Genomic DNA, 18,693 nt, shown 5'->3' on the forward strand with positions numbered 1-18,693 from the left:
CGACACTGGGGGTTGTGATCCGTTGCCGGACACGGAAAAAAGACAAAAAAAAAAAAAAAAATGATAAGCTACAGACTGGGGAAAATATCTGCAAATCACATATCCAACAAAGGACTTTTATTCAAAATCTATAAAGAACTCTGAGAACTCAATAGGTAAGAAAACAAACTACCCAATTTAAAAATGGTCATAAGACTTAGATACTTTGCCAAAGGGGGTGTGTGGATGGCAAATAAGCACATGAAAAGATGCTCAACATCATTAGCCATTAGGGAGGTGCAAATTTTTTTTTTTTTTTTTTTTAAGATGACCAATAAGGGGATCTTAACCCTTGACTTGATGTTGTCAGCACCACGCTCTCCCAAGTGAGCGAACCGGCCATCCCTATATAGGGAACTGAACCCATAGCCTTGGTGTTATCAGCACCACACTCTCCCAAGTGAGCCACGGGCTGGCCCCAGGAGGTGCAAATTAAAGCCAGATGAGACATCACTACACACCTTCAGAATGTCTAAATTGAAAGAAAAAAAAAAAAGATAATACAACAAGATGGTGAGGATGCAGAGCAACTAAAAACTCCTGTGCGTTGCTGGTGCGAATGCAAGTGGTACTGTCACTCTGGGAAACAGTTGGGCAGTTTAGCTTACCATATGACCCAGTGATCTCACTCCTAGGTATTTACCTTAGAGAAATGAAAAGTTATGTTCACACAAAAACCTGTACATAAATGTTTAGAGCAGCTCACTTCATAATTGCTAAAAACCAGTGCTAGCTAGTTTGCTCAGTTGGTTAGAGCATGGTGCTAATAACACCAAGGTCCAAGGTTTGATCCCTGTACCTGCCGGGTGCCAAAAAGAGAAAGAAATCCTGGATCCATAATTGCAAAAAACCAGAACTAGCCCAAAAGTGCTTCAGTGGATGAATGGATTGACAAACTGTGCTGCACCCCTACATGGAATACTACTCTGCAATAAAGAGGGACAGACTATTGTGGCATGCAGGCAAAGGCCTGGATGAATCTCAAGGACATAATACTAAGTGAAAGAAGCCAGGCTCAAAAGGTTATGTCCTGCATAATTTCATTTATGACTTTCTTGAAAGGATAAAACCATAGTAATGGAGAACAGGTCAGTGGCTGCCAGCAGTTAAGGGAGGGAATAACTCCAAAGGGGCAGCAGGAGAAAGTGTTTAGGGGTGATGGGGCTGTTCTGTATCCTCAGTGTGGTGGTAGTTACATAGATCTTTACATGTGTTAACATTTATAGACCTGCACACCCAAACAAATCAGTTTTACTACATGTTAATTTAAAAATTAACTCCCACACCCTACAGAAGTTGCTCCAAGGTGCAAAGTACAGAACTAAAGTACTAAAATAGATAAAGGCAACATAAAAGCAATTAAAATGAAAGAAAAAAATCGTAATGTCAGTATGTAAATAAACAGAAGATGAAATTTGCCACGAAAGCTAACCACAAGCTTTTTACATATCTGATTGCAAAAGCCTGTTGAAGTGGTTTTCACATCCTTTTTTGAAGACTCTGTTAACTAACTTATAAGAAGTTGCATACAGTATTCATGTTTGTTTAATATGTCAATAAAGGGGCCAGCCCGGTGGCGCACTGGATAGTGCGCCGCTTGGGAAGCGCGGCGGCGCTCCCGCCCGAGGGTTCGGATCCCACATACAGACCGGTTCCCGCTCACTGGCTGAGCGAGGCGCGGGAGCAACACCGAGGGTTGCAATCCCGTTGCCGGTCCCCGGCCCGGTACGGGGGCAACACTGAGGGTTGCGATCCGTTGCCGGACACGGAAAAAGACAAAAAGACAAAAAAAAAAAAAAAAATGTCAATAAAGCTTTCAATCAAAATTTTAATTATTTTTCTTGAAGTTAAACTTTGATTCTCCCAATTATTCTAGTTGCTCTGGTTCAACACGGTGGTCCTGGGAGTGCCCTTAGCAACAAGACACCCAGGTGGGAGGCCAGATGTGGAGCTGGCTTTCAGTGAGAGGCAGGGGCTCACACCTGGGCCTCGTGTCAGTAATTTCTGGGGCTTAAATACAGATGCTCAGGATGCACCCCAAGGAGATTTAAGGAAATTTATTTATTTATTTATTTTAAAAAGATGACTGGTAAGGGGATCTCAACCCTTGGCTTGGTGTTGTCAGCACCACGCTCAGCCAGTGAGCAAACCGGCCATCCCTATGTAGGATCTGAACCCGTGGCCTTGGTGTTATCAGCACTGCACTCTCCCGAGTGAGCCACAAGCCGGCCCTTAAGGAAATTTAGAATCAGTGGGTTGGGGCCGTGGCCCGGACAGCTGTGTGTTTATACACGCGTGTCTGTGCACGCGCCTATGTGTTTTTAAAGCTCTGCAGTAATTACGCTGAACAGCCTGGTTTGAGATCCTGTGGGGTAGAAAGGAGGGAAAGAGCAGGGTACAGACCGGGCTGCAAGTATTCGGTACTGGCAGAGAAGAAAGTGGCAAGGGGAGGTGGGAGAGGACACCAGGGCAGAGTGAGGAACAGGGATCCCTGTGCCAAGGAGAGGGACTGAGACTAGCTTATAAGTAGGAGTTTCTCCAGCCCGAGTCCTAGGCTGCCTGTGCAAGAATCACCTGAGGGGAGCTGCCAACACTGCAGACCTGGGCCCCATGCCATCAGACGCTGTGAGGGTGGGGCCTGCAGTCTGCAGTTTAACCCAGTGCCCAGGGGATTCCTTTGCCCTGTGCAGCCAGAACCACTGCAGTGAGATGTGGGGCCACCACCGAATTCCCTATTAAGAGTTTGCTTCATTTGTATGTGTGTTCCACTTGTGTTTCATAACAGCTCACTCCTGGAAACCACTGCCGAGCCTTGCATTTGGGAGCGCTATAGTCTTTTTCAGGTTTCCTGGGGAACCAGTTTGTGGACTAGCCATAAAAACAGCAAACCCTTCTGCAGGTGTCTGCTCTTACAAGTGTCATTGTTTTCCAGAAGGAAATGGAACCTTTTGTGTGGGGCTCCAGGCCTGCTAGGTCTTTGCTGGAGAAGAAAAAGGTAAGGTGGGGTCTGCCTTGGGGAAGAGGTGGCACCTCACGGTTTCCTGGTGTCCTTCCCCAGGAGCAGCAGCCAAGCTGGACGGACGACCTGCCACTCTGCCACCTCTCTGGGGTTGGCTCAGCTCCCAACCGCAGCTACTCTGCTGATGGCAAGGGCACCGAGAGCCATCCACCAGAGGACAACTGGCTCAAGTTCAGGTGTGGGACTTGCCAGTGAGATATGGCCTCTGTTACTGTCCGTTCCCCATCCAGGCTTCAGACCAGTCAAGGGCCTGCTACAGTGAGGGAGGGTTGGGGAGGGTGGCATCCAGAAAGTCATAGCCAGAGTGAAATGATGGCCAAAATGGGGGGACCCAGGTAGGGACCTGAAGCTGCAGCTGCCGTATCTTTGGTCTCTCCCCCGGTTCCTTTCCCTCTCCCTCCTTTTCCGTGAGCCGCTAGTCTCAGGCCTCCTTTTACCCTCTCTTTCTGCCAGGAGTGAGAACAACTGCTTCCTGTATGGGGTATTCAATGGCTACGATGGCAACCGGGTGACCAACTTCGTGGCCCAGCGGCTGTCTGCGGAGCTCCTGCTGGGCCAGCTTAATGCCGAGCACACTGAGGCCGATGTGCGGCGTGTGCTCCTGCAGGTAATGGTGCTTGGGCTGGTGACAGGGACTGGCTGAGTCATGTCCCCCACCCCCGCTGGGACTTGGACCCTGCCACTAAGATATGTTGCTAGGGTTGGTCTGAAGACCCTGCCAGCTTCTTCACCCCTGCCGAGGATCAGCTCTGGGAGCAGCTCCCAGCAGCAGGAGCTCCCCCTCCCTGGGAGTCCAGGACTGGGCAACAAGCAGTGGTGCTTCCTGTCGCTGGTGGGGTTGTCTCTGGAGAAATGGGAATTGAGAGACGTGAGCTTGGACAAAGGCATGCAGGGGGAGCAAGGCAAGGCCTGGTAGAAACAAAGTCACTTAGAGTGACCATGTCTGTTTGATAGTGATCGGGTGCTCAGCCTCCAGGTGCCGAAGGCATCCCCCGGCATTCAGGAGGAGACCTTGCCTCCCCGCTTCTGATTGGCTGGTGCCCACATCAGCCAGTTCTGCCTGTCTGCCTGCTGTTGTTTGGGATTTTCCTCCTGGCAACTCCTTCGAGAAGCACATCTGGAGCACTTCGTTTTATTTTATTTTATTTTTTAAAAGATGACCGGTAAGGGGATCTTAACCCTTGACTTGGTGTTGTCAGCACCACGCTCACCCAGTGAGCAAATCGGCCATCCCTATATGGGATCCGAACCTGTGGCCTTGGTGTTATCAGCACCGCACTCTCCCGAGTGAGCCACAGGCTGGCCCAGGAGCACTTTGTTTTAGAGGAGGAGGATGGATTCCTGTTCCTCAGGAATAGTGTTCCCAGCCCTTCCCTGCCCTCCACAGCCTCAGGGCTACTGAGCTGATGATTCTCAGCAAATCCCACGCCAGGGGAAGGTGTCAGCGTCACCATTGTCCAAGGGCCAGTAGGATTTTGCAGAAGCCTCCCAGGAAGAAGTTGTCATAATCATACAAGCTGTCATTGATCTGTCATGTCCCCTGAGCCAGATGCTGTGTTGAACGCTAAGGGCACGTTATCATAGGTCACCCTCAGAATAACACTTAACCTCTATCCTGTAGATGAGGAGTGTGAGGTGGAGTTCATACCCAGGTGGTCTGATTCCAAGCCTGTGCTCTTAGCCTCTGTGATGTCTCCTACCTGGCTGATCCCTCTGCAGTACTGCCTGTGCAGTGCGCCCATCCTCACAGGGCTGAAGGTCTTTGTCAAAGATGATCTGCAGGAAGCAGCGGGTGCCTTGCAGTGCTGGGTGTGAGGCAGCTGTGATGTGTGTCAAGCCCCCATGTCATGAGGACCCGCAGTGAATTCGTTGCTATTAATAGGGGGTGTTTTAGCATCAGGTGACAGTGGTATTTCAGACCAGCCTTTGTCCTGTCCTCTGTTCCTCCAGGCCTTCGATGTGGTGGAGAGGAGCTTCCTGGAGTCCATTGATGATGCCTTGGCTGAGAAGGCAAGCCTCCAGTCCCAGCTGCCAGAGGTAATCTCCCAGCCTGCACCGTGGGAGAAGCAAGTCAAGGCCCAGCTGTGCTAAGAGCAAGGACTCATCCGCCACGTCACTCGCAGGCCCTTGATACAATGGGGCAAGAGCAGCCTGGATCAGTTGCTGATGAGGGATGCTGGCGGGTGGCGATGGACTTGCCCTTAAGGGGCCTCCCTGGCCTCTCGTGGGCATCTTCACTCTGAGGCTCAGCATCAGGTGTGCAGTGACAGGTGTCAGGAAAGGCCTTTCCAGGAGCTGCCCACTTGAGTCAGTCCACAGCCTTGTCACCCACTGCTCACGTTACCCACAAGCACCTTCAAAGCTGACCTCTGAGTTAGTAACCTCCACTTTCGCTGGAGAACCGTGCCCTGGAGTTGTGGCATAGGCTTCCATTGCAGCCCAGATTCTTGCTCTGAAGGGAGGGAGATGGTTGGTAAGATGGTCCTGAGGACCTATCCTGCTCTGACCCCTCTGGTGATGGTTGTAGGGTGTCCCTCAGCACCAGTTGCCTTCTCAATATCAGAAGATCCTTGAGAGACTCAAGGCATTGGAGAGGGAGATTTCAGGAGGAGCCATGGCTGTCGTGGCAGTCCTTCTCAACAACAAGCTTTACGTCGCCAATGTTGGTGAGCCGCCTGCTGGTTCCAGGGTGGGGAGGTCTGAGGGGTGGGAGGTGCACCTTGGGGGTTGGTCCTGTCTTTGGCAATCTCCTTCTAGACATGTAAGACGCTGTAGATGCAGGGTCTCCCAAGGCTGTTTATTATGTTTTCTCTTCACTCTGCAGTAATGTCTTAGTCCCAGCTTAAAGAAGAACGGACAGGATGGGAGGCAGGCATCCTGGCTTTTAGTTTCTACTCTGTCCCTAACTGGCTTGTGGCTTTGGGCAAGTCCTGTCCCATATCCGAGTGACCTCAGTGGCTGCTGCTTCTGGAAGAGAGGTTGCGTGGCTATGGAAGACCCACTCAGCATCCCCAGAAATGGCTGGGATGGGGCTGGGAGACAGGGACATTTGGATTTGTGGGCAGGGCACAGATGACTATAGGAACTGTGCAAAGACCCCACTGATGATGTCCCCCCCTCTCCTCCTTTCCTTAAGATCTCATTATGGAAAAATTTCCAAAATATAAAAAATTAGAGTGAGTAGTATTTAATGAACCCCTGTGCCCCATCACCCAGCCCCAACAATTGTCATCTTGTGGGGCTTGTTTCATCTTAGCCCATTATCCTTGTGTTGTTTTGATGCAAATCCCAGACATTGTGTCATGTTTTCTGTAAATATTTCAATATGTATCTCTAGAGAAGAGGTCTCTTTTATTAAAATCATGATCTTATGATTACACTGTAAAAGTTTAACCTAATTCCTTAATATCATCAGCTTTCCCTGGCTGGTGATTCACCCCAGTGGTCTGAGACTGACTTTCTTGCTCTTTTCAAGTATTTCCACGTGTGAGACGCCTGCATTTCTCTGTCTTTCCGATGCGTCCTATTCTATGCTTGGTCTTTGCTCAGCTGCTCAAAATATGCTGCAGGTACGAACCGTGCGCTTTTATGCAAGTCTACGGTGGATGGGTTGCAGGTGACACAGCTGAACATGGACCACACCACGGAGAACGAGGATGAGCTTTTCCGCCTGTCGCAGCTGGGTAAGGGAGACTGGCCCCTGTGGGCTCACCCTTGCCCTCCTCTTGTTGCCAGCTAGAGAGAGGCGCATAGTGGAAGGGTTGCGACCTTGGCTCTGGGACCAGCCTGCCTTGGGTCAGATCCCAGCTCTGCCACTTATTAGTTGGTGATTGAAGCTTACTCAAGTTCTCTGTGCCTCAATTTTCTCATCTGTGTGACGAGGATAATATCAACACCTACCTCAGAGTGTTGTGAGAATTAAAAGAGTTAATACATGTAAAGTGCTTCCTAAAGTACCTGGCATATTCTAGGTACTCACTATTATTGGTGGAGACTGACCAAGAGAGGCCAGAGAAGTCCTGAGATTTCAGCTGCCGTAGCCACTCCCTTTCCATATAAGCTTCCGGCAGACGTAGGGGCAGAGGGCAGCTTGCTGCTCTGTGCCGAGGCAGACAGAGGCTGTGTTCGGTGGTGCTGGAGTGCTGTGGAGGAGGGGCCTGATGAGGGGGTGTTCTGATGGGGACATGGACTGAGAACATGGGGGACTTTGGGCTAGCTCTCCAAGGTGCCCCAGTGTTGCTCGTTCCTCTTCAGTGATCCTCATTGCCTTGTTCCCATGGGTATGTCTCTAGCCCCTTCTTTTGGTCCTTCTTTATGAACAAGGAAGGGGATTGTTGCATTGTTCTCTCTGGTAGGCTTGGACGCAGGAAAGATCAAGCAAGTGGGGATCATCTGTGGGCAGGAAAGCACCAGGCGCATTGGGGACTACAAGGTCAAGTACGGCTACACTGACATTGACCTACTCAGGTAGGTGGCAAGCCCAGCTGCCCCCGTTAGTTTGAAGAAGGAGAGGGCCTGGAGCAGAAGTAGATTTTAGGTGCCACTGACAGAGGTACAGTTGAAGTTGTTCAGAGCCTAAGGAGACACTCTTCCTCCCAGAGATGTTGGTGTGGGGCAGGGTCTGGGCCCAGCAAGCCAGGAGTTAGGCTCCTATAGAGCTAGGCTAGCAAGTGGTCAAGTTGGGGAGCTGGGCCAAAGCCAAGGGCAGCAACCAGTGCCACAGAGTCTGGCAGGAGAACCCAGAGTTGGCCTGATGTTCCTGGCATGGAAAGGGATGGACCAAAAGCCTATAGGTCAGTGCTGCCCATGGCTGTGGCCACGGCAGAGGTCTGAGACAATTGTACATTTCCCTCCAAGGACACTTCCCTTCTGGGTGTCGCGCAGGTGCCCACAGAAGCAAAATGAGCAGTAACAATAATTGTGGACCTTTGTTGTGCCAAGCCTGTGCAAAGCTCTCTACGTAATTCCTTTAACCACTCCTTACTCTGGCCCTATGTGATAGGTACTATCATTACCCCAAAGACATTTTCATAAGAGGAAATAAGCATGGAGACATTAGGTAGCCTGTCTCGGTCATAGGGCTAGTGGTGGACTGAGGCAGGACTTGAACCCAGGCAGCCTGAAGTTAACCACTGGTTACCCTGTATTTGAGGCATTTGTTGGGGAAGTATGCATGTGCATTTGTGTGATGCTGGTCACGTCATTTAGTGTCACGGCCGAGCTGTGGCAGAATCATGTCAAAGACCCCATCAGCAGAGGCCAGGCCTCATGGCTTAGCACATGTTAAAACTCCTTGCCCTCGCAGGATTTAGGCAATTGAGTTTAGAACCTTTATCTTTAATTATGGTATTCCATTTGCTTTATTGGGAACCATGTCTATGGTTTAAAACAGTTCAAACAGTGCTACGGGAATATCCAATGAAAGTGAGTCTTCCTCCCACCCCAAGACAGGACTGCCTCCCCAGAGGCTGCTAGTTTCTTGTGTATCCTGCCGCCAAATTTCTGTGTACATGCACACTTACACACGTGTGCTCTGTGAATGTGTGTGTTTCATGGGGCTGAGGAGCAGGCATCCTTTTCAGAACCTGCATACATGGAGGCATGGCCTGCCTAGTGTTCTGTACCTCACTCTTCTTTTTATCTTAAACCAGTTTATTGAGGTACAGTTGGCATACAGAAAGCTGTACACATTTAATATATACAACTTGATGAGTTTGGAGACAGGTTTACATGCACCTCACTGTGTTCATTAAAGATGCCCATTCCTGCATTTATGCACATCTGCCTTTTAGGCCAATGTCATTCTCAGTAACAGCCCCTAGGATTCCAGTGTGTGGCAGTATCAGCGCTCAGTTGACTAGCCCCTAGTGATGGACCCTCAGATGCTTCCAGACTTGGCTCTTTTGAGTCTTGTGTCAGGAACGTCCTCGTGTACTTACCTCCATGTGCACATACATGCGTTGGAACTTTTTGACATTTGATGACTCTGAGGCCACATCAGTTAATGATCTCTGTGCAGATAGTAAGCTTATTTGGGATCTTAGTTGTCTTGGACATGTGCTTTGGAGGAGCCCAAATACTAGCAAGGGGAGTGGGCTTTTAAAAGGTAATCCTTCCTCTTGCTGTCCCACCCTCCACCCTGCCCTGTTCAGGCTCTATGGACAGGAGGCGTAGAACAGGACCAGAATTGGACATTTGATCTTTGCCATCCTGACTTCAGCTGCCAGCCAGGTTTTCTGGCCCTTTGAGCTATAATTTAATATCTGCCCTCAGAAGACAGGTTGGTTTTCCTGATTTTCTCTTTCCTCTATTTCTTTTCTCTTGTCAAGTTGTGTGTTTTGTTTTACCTTCTGGATGTAGATTCTTCCCCCCAGCATGATCAGCATCCACCTGGGACCGTCCAAGCAAAGCTCTCTCCTCCACTCTCTTCCCATAGTGCTGCCAAGTCCAAACCAATCATTGCAGAGCCAGAAATCCATGGTGCACAGCCACTGGATGGAGTGACCGGCTTCCTGGTGCTGATGTCTGAGGGGCTGTACAAGGCCCTGGAGGCAGCCCACGGGCCTGGGCAGGCCAACCAGGTGAGCTGGGTCTGGGCAGAACAGACACTACAGAGCATGGCTGGTTGGCCCACAGGGGGGTATGTGTGTCCCTGGTGGCTTGGAACTCTGGTTCTCAGGTGCAGTCACCAGACATCCCCTCTGGGTTCAAAGCTGGGGGGCGGAAAAGCCCAGAGCTCTAAAATACGCATCCCACCCAAGAGCTTTGTTCATTCTGGCTTGAAACAGTGTCAGTCCCCAGAGCCCGAGCAAGGCGTGAAGGGAAGAGGGTGAGGTGGAAGGGGATTCCCACGGACCACCCAGGAAGGGGCTGGGCCTGAAGGAGCGCCATGTCCTGCCCAGGGCCCTGGGGGCGGATAGTTTACAGTTTCCTTCCCCTCTCATCTCTACAGTGGGGATGGTAACATCTACCTTCGTGGGGCTGTGGGGTTAATTGTGGTAAATGTGGGTCCTCAGCCGGTGGGAGCTGCTTATTTTTCCTACACCTTGGCGCATATATGGCATACAGTTGCCACTAAAGCATGACTTTGAGGCAGTCACCATAGGGGTGCTTTTAAAGGGGAGCTGCCTTTACCTGACCTTGGATTTCTGGGTCATTAAGGTAAGTTCAGGTTGTGTTCCTCCTTCTCTCTCTGATTCTTGTGGGAAGATAACCTTTTCTGCTTTGTCCTTTTTAATTAAAAATCATGAGGAAAAAGTCTTAAGTGCCTAACTGTGCCCTGATCCCTGGGTTCAGGGTTTTTACCTATTATATGTTATTCTTTCCAGCAGCCTGTTAACATAGAGGGGCCAGGGGCTTACTTCCATGTACAGTAGGGAACTGGGGGCCCACAGAGTTCAGAGTCTTGCCTGGGTGACATCGCTGGTTAGCGATGGAGCTGGTCCCCCACAGGCCCAGGTCCAGGTCATTTCCTGTCACCTGCCTCTGCCCTCTTATCTCCAGGAGACTATGGTCCCCATCATGCAGAGGATTTTGTGTTTGTGCTTTGATCTCTTAGTCAATTATTTTTTCTTTCCTTTTCTTTTCTTTTTCTTTTTTTTTTTTTTTTATATTTTTGGTTTTCATGATAGAATTATCCAGTGGCTTCTACAAGGTTTTATTTCATTTTGGGTTTTTTTTGTTTGTTTCCTTCCTACTAGGTTTTAGAATATACTGCACAATGGACTTCTCTGAGGGCAGGGATCTTATCTTCATTCTCCAGTTCCTGACAAAATTCCTAGCATATTATATCCTATAATAAGTTTATTCCAGCATAGAATGCTTATTAATAATGACAATTGGTACTGGGCTCTTTAGTAGTTTAAAGAGTGTTCTCACAGCCATTATGTTATTTAATCCTCATAATAACCCAGTGAGGTGGATATTATCCCCATTTGAGAGGTGTGGGAGTCAATAGTCAGGGAGATCACAAGGTCACACAACTCTTTTTTTTTTTTTTTTTTTTAAAGATGACCGGTAAGGGGATCTTAACCCTTGACTTGGTGTTGTCAGCACCACGCTCAGCCAGTGAGCTAACCGGCCATCCCTATATGGGATCCGAACCCGGGGCCTTGGTGTTATCAGCACCGCACTCTACTGAGTGAGCCACGGGCCGGCCCCGATACACAACTCTTCTAATGAGAGAGTTCCAGGATTATCCTGAATACTTTAAAAAGCTCAGATTGCAAGCTTGGCTGGCAGGAACTTCCTTCATCTGCTGTACCAGTGACCCCTAAGTCTCCTGAGTGAGGGCCCTGGAGTTTGGTCCACAGTCCCTGGGCCACTCCTTGTTCCTCACCGGCTTCTCTCTCCCCTGCCCCCAGGAAATCGCTGCAATGATTGACACTGAGTTTGCCAAGCAGACCTCCCTGGATGCAGTAGCCCAGGCCGTGGTGGACCGGGTGAAGCGTATCCACGGGGACACCTTCGCCAGCGGTGGGGAGCGTGCCAAGTTCTGTCCACGGCATGAGGACATGACCCTGCTGGTGAGGAACTTTGGCTACCCACTGGGAGAAATGAGCCAGCCCACCCAGACCCCAGCCCCAGGTACGTGTGCTGTGGGGACAGGCAGCACTTGAGAGTGCTATCTGGGGCTGGAGGGAGTGCAGAGCAGTTGAGGCCATGGCCTGGCTGCTTGGAACAGAGGTGGTATCGGTAGGCCTGGCATAGAGCAGCTCTAAGCCAGCCTGTGACTCGCAGTCTCTCTGAGCTGTGTTGTTGTTTTGCCTTTTGTCTCTAAAATGAGGATAATACCACCTGCCCTGGCTACTGCTTAAAGACCTGAGGACGCGAACAGGCAATTTACAGAGCCACAAGGCCAATAATAGAGATCGCTAGTTGAATGCCTACTATGTGCCAAGCACTTTACCTGCATTAATTCCTTTAGTCCTCACTAGCAACCCTGAAGACAGATGGTACCCCATTTTACAGAGGGAGGAACAGGCTCAAGAATGAAGATAAGGTTAGGCATGTGGACAGATGGTCAAGCCCCAAAGCCTCGCTCTGTCCCTGGGCTGTGTTGGGGGAGAGGCATTTTATTTTCTACCTTTTTAATTTGTAAATCAAGATGTTTGGGAAAAGAGGTTATTTTTTGTGCTCCCTCCTAGTGCTGCTTAGTGCTAAGACCTTCAGTTCCTGACAACTACATTTCTTTCTTTTTGTTAAACAAGCAAACCCTAGAGCTCAAGCAGTCACAGATGATGTGTTCTCCCATGGACACCAGGGTTGCTGGAGTTTCTTTGGCTTGTTGTTATTGCAACCATATTTTTATTGGGTCGGCCTCAACTAGGAGCAAACTTATCCTCTGGATTAAAGCATCTGTGGGAAGCTGGGCAATAACCCTTTCATTCAGGCAACTCTGTTCCTGCTTTGAGCACCAGTGGGCTTTACTGATGAAGGGAAGGAGGTCCTGGCCCAGCCTGAAAGAGTCTCTGCAAGGGACACTCCTCCTGAGCCACTCCAAAGGGCTGAGGGCCACACCGGGGCACTAGGCATGGCCACCACCTATACCCTCAGCCCTCAGACACCACCCCCTCAGGCCCCGGAGCAGTGTTACTCCCACTACCCCAGGTTTCCTTTCTCAGCAACTCCCTGTGGCCCACCACTCTCTTCCTCCCAAAACTGCAGGGGGACGTGTGTACCCTGTGTCCGTGCCTTATTCGAGTGCCCAGAGCACCAGCAAGACCAGCGTGACCCTCTCCCTCGTCATGCCCTCCCAGGGCCAGATGGTCAACGGAGCCCACAGCGCTTCCACCCTGGATGAAGCTACCCCCACCCTCACCAAGTAAGCCCGTGCCCCAATCCTGCCACTTTCAGGCCTGCCTCCCCAGGGCACGTCCTAGGGACCTGGACAGAAATGGCCATGGGGCCAAGTCCTGTGTCTGAGAACTCTTAGATGAGATGCCCTGGGGTATCCTACTTCTCAAATTCCCCAACTCCGTCCTGGGTGAGGGAGGTCTCCCTGGAAACTGAGGCAGGATGAGGCAGCATTGCTGGTTCTGACAGCTTGTTGATGCTGGATTTGAAACGGAGTGGAGTGGAGGGTAGGCGTGGAGGGCTGGAAGGGGACAGGGCAGGGTTTCCTTTTGGGTAGCTGATGGTGACAGCCCACTGGTTGTACTTTCTTGTGGGTCCCACATACTCGTTTTTATTCAGTGGGAAGGTTCTTCTCTTGTTCTTTCCTCTCCTCCCAGTTTGGAGTATGTGCTGTAGTGTGGCCTTCCCAATGGCATCCATGCTTGGGGGACATTGTTTGGCCTGTCCTGGCTTGTCAGAGTCAGTGCTGACTAAAATGTCCGGTTTTAGTTTTGAAGTCAGTTCTCTAGTTTATCCTCCTCGGAGCTGCAGACCTGCCTGACAGGTCTGGTGTCGACCCCACCCCCTCCACTTCTGTGGAATGTGCACCCCCACCCCCACCCTACAATACCAAGGGACCAGGATCTGGTTTCCACATTCCAGCCCTGCATGGAATAATAGAGATGCCACACCCAGCCCACTCTGAGAATGGAGCTGGGCAGGATGTCACCAATTAGAAGGGCCAGGAAGGAGGGAGTGGCCCTGTTTGCCTCTGCCTCGCCAGGGGGCCTTTTGTGCCCCTTGCCCCTGTGTTGCTGCTACTGCTTTTGCAGCCACCACTGCGGGCTGGAAGGAACTTGCTATGGCCATCATGAGTGCACCCCTGCTGAGCTGCCCAGAGGAAGCCATCAGCTGTGTCCACAAAGCAGAGCGTGATCACTGTGGTCCCAGAAAAGGAAGGACAGCCAGACCTCTGCCTCCGCCTCTAACTCCCTGGGCCCCATCAGCCTCTTGCTCCCTCCAGCACCTGAGTGGTAGTTGGGTCCCCCGTGGGTTGGTGCTGGGCGTTGCTGGGAGTGTGCAGGACAGTCAGCTAATAAAGTCATTTCCCTTCCACACTCTGGGTGTCTGTCCCCACCGGGCCAATGAGAGGGGAGCAGGGGCAGAGAAGCAAAGGAAGGCCTTCTAAAAGAAGACACCTCGGCTACTGTGATAGTGGGGTTGGGTTAGGATGGGTTGGGAGGGACTGGAGTGGATGATCCCTAGCTCAGCACTACCCAGTAGAACCTTCTCATGATAGTGGGAATGTTCTGTGTTGGTGCCGTTTCATACAGTAGCCACTAGCCACATGTGGCTATGAAGCACTTGAACTAGATGTCCCATTTTATTTAACTTCAGTTAATTAATTAATTATTGATTTATTGGCAGCTGGCCAGTACGGGGATCCGAACCCTTGACCTTGGTGTTATAACACCACACGGTAGCCAACTGAGCTAACTGGCCAGCCCCTTGACTTTAGTTAATTTAAATAGCCACGAGTAGCTAGTTCTTTAAAAATACATTTCAAAGGAGAAAAAAGAAAAATAAATTAAAAATTTAAAACTAAAAATACAGTTGACTTTTTATGTGTCCCTAAGAACAAAGGGTTAGGTCCTCTGTTACAGTCACCTTTGCCAGAGAGGCCTGTGGCCCAAGGGGCTGGTAGAGGCAGGGTCTGCTCTGTCCCCACAGTGGAAGCCAAGGCCCTCTTGAGCCAGCTGCCCCTGACTGACTTACCCCCCTCTCATCCCCACAGCCAGAGCCCAACCCTGACGCTGCAGTCTACCAACACGCACACCCACAGCAGCAGCTCCAGCTCGGACGGGGGCCTCTTCCGCTCCCGGCCTGCACACTCGCTCCCACCCGGTGAGGACGGCCGCGTTGAGCCCTATGTGGACTTTGCTGAGTTTTACCGACTCTGGAGTGTGGACCATGGCGAGCAGAGCATGATGACAGCTCCATAGCCCGTCCAGGGAGTGCAGCTCCAGCAGGGTCTTCATGGGGACGAGGGGTCCAGCACTGGGACAAGACAGGGTTTCAGCCTTTCCTGACATCGACCTATGCCACAGGGCCAGTGGGTGCTCTGTCCTCAGCCTGCACCAGACTCTACCCACAGCTCTCAGGGCTGTAGGGAGGGTGAGTGCAGACTGGCCCATTGTCTGCACCTTGTCACTGCACAGGAGGATCATTGCCGTTTCTCAGAACAAAAGGCCTAAGTGTGGAAGCTGTGCTGGCTTGCAGGCCACCCTGAGGGTTCCTTGACCCGTGTGCAGCAGAACGGGAAGAAGTCTCCTGTGAACCCCGAGTGTCACAGGCCCCACAGAAGCTGCTCTCTCAAGGCCACACTCCACCTGCCACCACCTTCCTGGACCAGCCTGCGGCCACTGCTCATGTTCCTTACACCTCTGGATGGTGGTTCCCCTGATTCTGTAGCTTGTCAGCCCCGTGCTCCTAAATCCAGCATGGAGCCCTGGTTGGTGCCTGCACTTGTCCCTGGGCCCATCCCCGTACATGCCCTGGTAGTTGTTAGTGGGAAACATTCAGGAAGACCAGGGAGGCTTCGGGAGCCTGCGATAGCCCCAGTGGGGGCAGGTCAGGTAGAAAGGAACTAATAGAAGCACTGGTCCCAGAGCCACCAGGAGAGAGGGCTGTGCAGCCGGGCTTCCCCAGAGGTGGGGGTGCGGGAGCAGTGGGGACGTGCCCAGTAGAGGTGGCAGGGCCTGCTCCTGTCTGTCCCTGTCAGGAGTGGGAGCCCCAGAGTCAGGGAGGTCTGCTTCCTGCCTCGCCTTTTCCTTATTGGTGCTGGGGACATCCACAGATTGGGGAGCAACTGAGATTAACCGTCTTTACCACCAATGATGAGCCTCTCCTGGCTCCGGGGTAGCGAACAGGTTGTGAGTCAGACCATGGGGGCTCGTTTGAAAGAGAAGTGTGGGACATAGTTCCGAGGGAAGAGGCTCTTTGGGACGAGTTGCTCTGGCAGACCGAGGGCTCTGGGGATGTGCACAGTTTTTACAGACCCGTAGAAGAACATGGGGGCTCGTTTGAAAGAGAAGTGTGGGACATAGTTCCGAGGGAAGAGGCTCTTTGGGACAAGTTGCTCTGGCAGACCGAGGGCTCTGGGGATGTGCACAGTTTTTACAGACCCGTAGAAGAAGCGTTAGGCCAGTCCCGTTTCTGGGTTAGACTATTTCCCATGTGTTCTCTGCTTTCAGAGGGGAGGGGGTGCCGCCAGGCTGTCAGCTAGGATTGCCGTTCCTATTTTCTGAGGAGGAAGCAGGCCCAGAGAGACTTGCACCTTGCCCAAGTCACACAGCCAGAGCTCAAACTGTGGCCTTGTGTCAGTGTCTGAGGCCCCCTCCCCAGCACACAGCCTCCTTTCCCCACGATGCCAAGATACAGGTCACCAGGGACTGGCACTGCGGGGCAGCCTCTGGTGTGCTTGGCCTCAAACATCAAAGGCCAGATCCAGAGCCCCTGCTCGCTCTGTGCTCCAGGAATCCTCCCCTGTGGCAGAGCAGGGCCCAGCACAGGACCCAGGAAGGCTGGCTTTCCTAGGGAGGCCATGACCTAAGCAGAGGAGAAACGGGTCTCGGCAGAGGGCCCCGGCTCCACCTCCACTGTGAAGCAGTCTCTGTTCTGCAGGTGAGCGGATTTAAAGTTGGTCACAAAGGCTTGGGAACAAAGGGAATTCTCTTCCAAGACTGTCTCTAGGATTCTGTTTGGTCTCTGGAAATAGAATCCCTTTTGTAATGCAATAACGAAGAGTAAATGGAGGTATGACATGCTGCAAGTGTCAACAGTGCTGTTACCTGTGTCTCATGGAGCTCTGGCAGCAGCAGTGGGAGGCAGATACCGCCTCTTGTACGCTGCTGTCGAGGTTAAAGCACTAAGCTCACCAGGCTCTAAGTGGCAGGGTTGGGATTTGAACCCAGGCCTCCTGACTGTATTCCACGCTACTGCCCTCACACCCTAGGGGAAAACATGGGCTATCTGGCCCCCCTCCAGGTCCCTGCTCACCCGGTCCCTATACATCTGGAGAGTGTGACAGAGTTTTCCCCACAGTGTGCTGGCTCCTCTGGGCCCGTGGGTGTTGGCAGAGGTGTTGCAGCGCCCCCGCTCTTCCTGAGTGTGAGCCCAGGGTCCTGGCATGTGCGTGGTGGTGTGATCACCCAGTGCTCGGGTCACCAGGACAGAGGCCTCGCCCTCTCACCCACCAGCTTGCTTTATTTGGTTTTGTTTTGGAGAAGGGTATTCTATAAATACTAGGGCATAGAGTACCTCTTCCTGCTTTCTGGGACTTAATTCATCCCTCCAAGATGAGAGTCTGCAACCAAAACACTGTCAGCTTAGCAACAAATCCAAGCTCTGTCTGGCGCGGTCAGAGGGTCCCGGATGCAGCCCTCCTCTCTCTGCTGGGCAGGGGCTCTAGGTTTATGATCTGTCCCCTTCTCAACTTCCCCAGCTGTGCCCTGACAACCCCCATGACCCCTGAATGCTCCTGGAGCCATGGGGTCAGCCCAGCCACCCCAAGAGGGACATGGTGAGCGTACTGTATCTCATGAGTAACAGGTACAGACAGGTTCAGGCATGGTCCTGGTCACAAGTGACCACTTCCAATCCCTTGGTCCCTGGACCTCTTCAGCACCTGCTCTGCCCTAGGTGGGTGGGGGGAGTGGGGGTTGTGTCCCCAGGCCCCCACCTTGATGTCATTTAGCTGTGCTTTAGCCTGTCTGCTGGGGGCAAATGGAGGTGAGAGGAGCACCATTGAAGCCCCCAGGTTCCCTGCAGTGGCGTTAGACATGAGGACTGTTGGAAACCGACCACCACAGCTAAGCAAAGCTGTCCACAGTCACAGGTGAGTCACTGCTCCCGAGTCTGTGTCCCAGGTGGTGTCTCACATACAAGGTGGTCAGACTGCTGACGCTGGCCTGAGGTGGCCCCTTCAGCGTTGACCTCCTCACACAGTCTCAATGGGGAAATTGCCCAGCTTCCCTGAGGCTGCGTTAGAAAGAACCAGAGAACCCCACCCAGTGCTTGCCACCCCTACCCATTTATCCCTTGGAGATGTTCAGTCATTTGGTCACAGGCTTCACTGAGGCCCTGGCCTGCATCAGATCGGTGGGGCCAGGCCCTGGTGAGTCACTGCTTGTCCCAGGGCCGGGGACAGGCGGGCAGGGAGGGAGGGCCTCTGCAGCACCCTTGGGCCATCATCTCTAGGGTTGGTTGGTGTTTCCATTCCAAGTCCTTGGCTGCAGAGCTAAGCTGTGGGAACTTCCCCAAATGCCCTTCATTGTTGGCGGGGCCTTCCCACCAGTCCTAGTGGGGCAGTGAGACCTGTCTGGAATGACTCGGCCGTTCTGACTTGATCATGCTCTTGGCATGGCTGGTTCCTTGTCACATCTCAGCACAGATGATGCCTCCTGAGAGAGGCTTGCCCTGGCCCCACTCAGCAACACCCTGCCCATCTCCCTGCTCAGTTTTCTTCCCAGAAACTCTCACTGTCTGACGTTTCTTGCACCTGTATCTGTGTCATCTCTCACCCACTAAGATATCAGTTCCATGAAAGAAGAGATTTTGTCTGCCTCATTCCACTAGGTCCCCCACCCCAAGGTCAGTGCCAGGCACATAGTAGCCCCTCACATAAGTGTTGCATGAATCAATGAGTGAATGAATGAATAGCCGTGTGACCTTGGGCAGGTTTCTTGAGCCGAGCCTGCTGGCTTTTTTCATGTAGAAAATGAGGATGTGACCCACTTCTT

General features: G+C 51.8%; 1 protein-coding gene across 1 annotated transcript in view; it reads left to right on the top strand.

Moving 5' to 3' along the window:
• TAB1 (TGF-beta activated kinase 1/MAP3K7 binding protein 1) overlaps positions 1-15,949 on the top strand; it is a 30,126-nt gene extending 14,177 nt beyond the window's left edge. The window contains exons 2-11 of the mRNA XM_008583410.1: positions 3,098-3,234; positions 3,512-3,665; positions 5,009-5,095; positions 5,586-5,724; positions 6,628-6,741; positions 7,414-7,525; positions 9,495-9,639; positions 11,422-11,644; positions 12,725-12,881; positions 14,688-15,949. Coding sequence (XP_008581632.1) covers positions 3,098-3,234; positions 3,512-3,665; positions 5,009-5,095; positions 5,586-5,724; positions 6,628-6,741; positions 7,414-7,525; positions 9,495-9,639; positions 11,422-11,644; positions 12,725-12,881; positions 14,688-14,895 — 1,476 coding nt within the window. The 3' untranslated portion in view covers positions 14,896-15,949. The remainder of the gene's footprint in view (positions 1-3,097; positions 3,235-3,511; positions 3,666-5,008; positions 5,096-5,585; positions 5,725-6,627; positions 6,742-7,413; positions 7,526-9,494; positions 9,640-11,421; positions 11,645-12,724; positions 12,882-14,687) is intronic.
• Positions 15,950-18,693: the final 2,744 nt, after the last annotated feature.

Source organism: Galeopterus variegatus, unplaced genomic scaffold (genome assembly GCF_000696425.1).
Source record: "Galeopterus variegatus unplaced genomic scaffold, G_variegatus-3.0.2 Scaffold2902, whole genome shotgun sequence".
In the NCBI taxonomy this organism is placed as follows: Eukaryota; Metazoa; Chordata; class Mammalia; order Dermoptera; family Cynocephalidae; genus Galeopterus; species Galeopterus variegatus.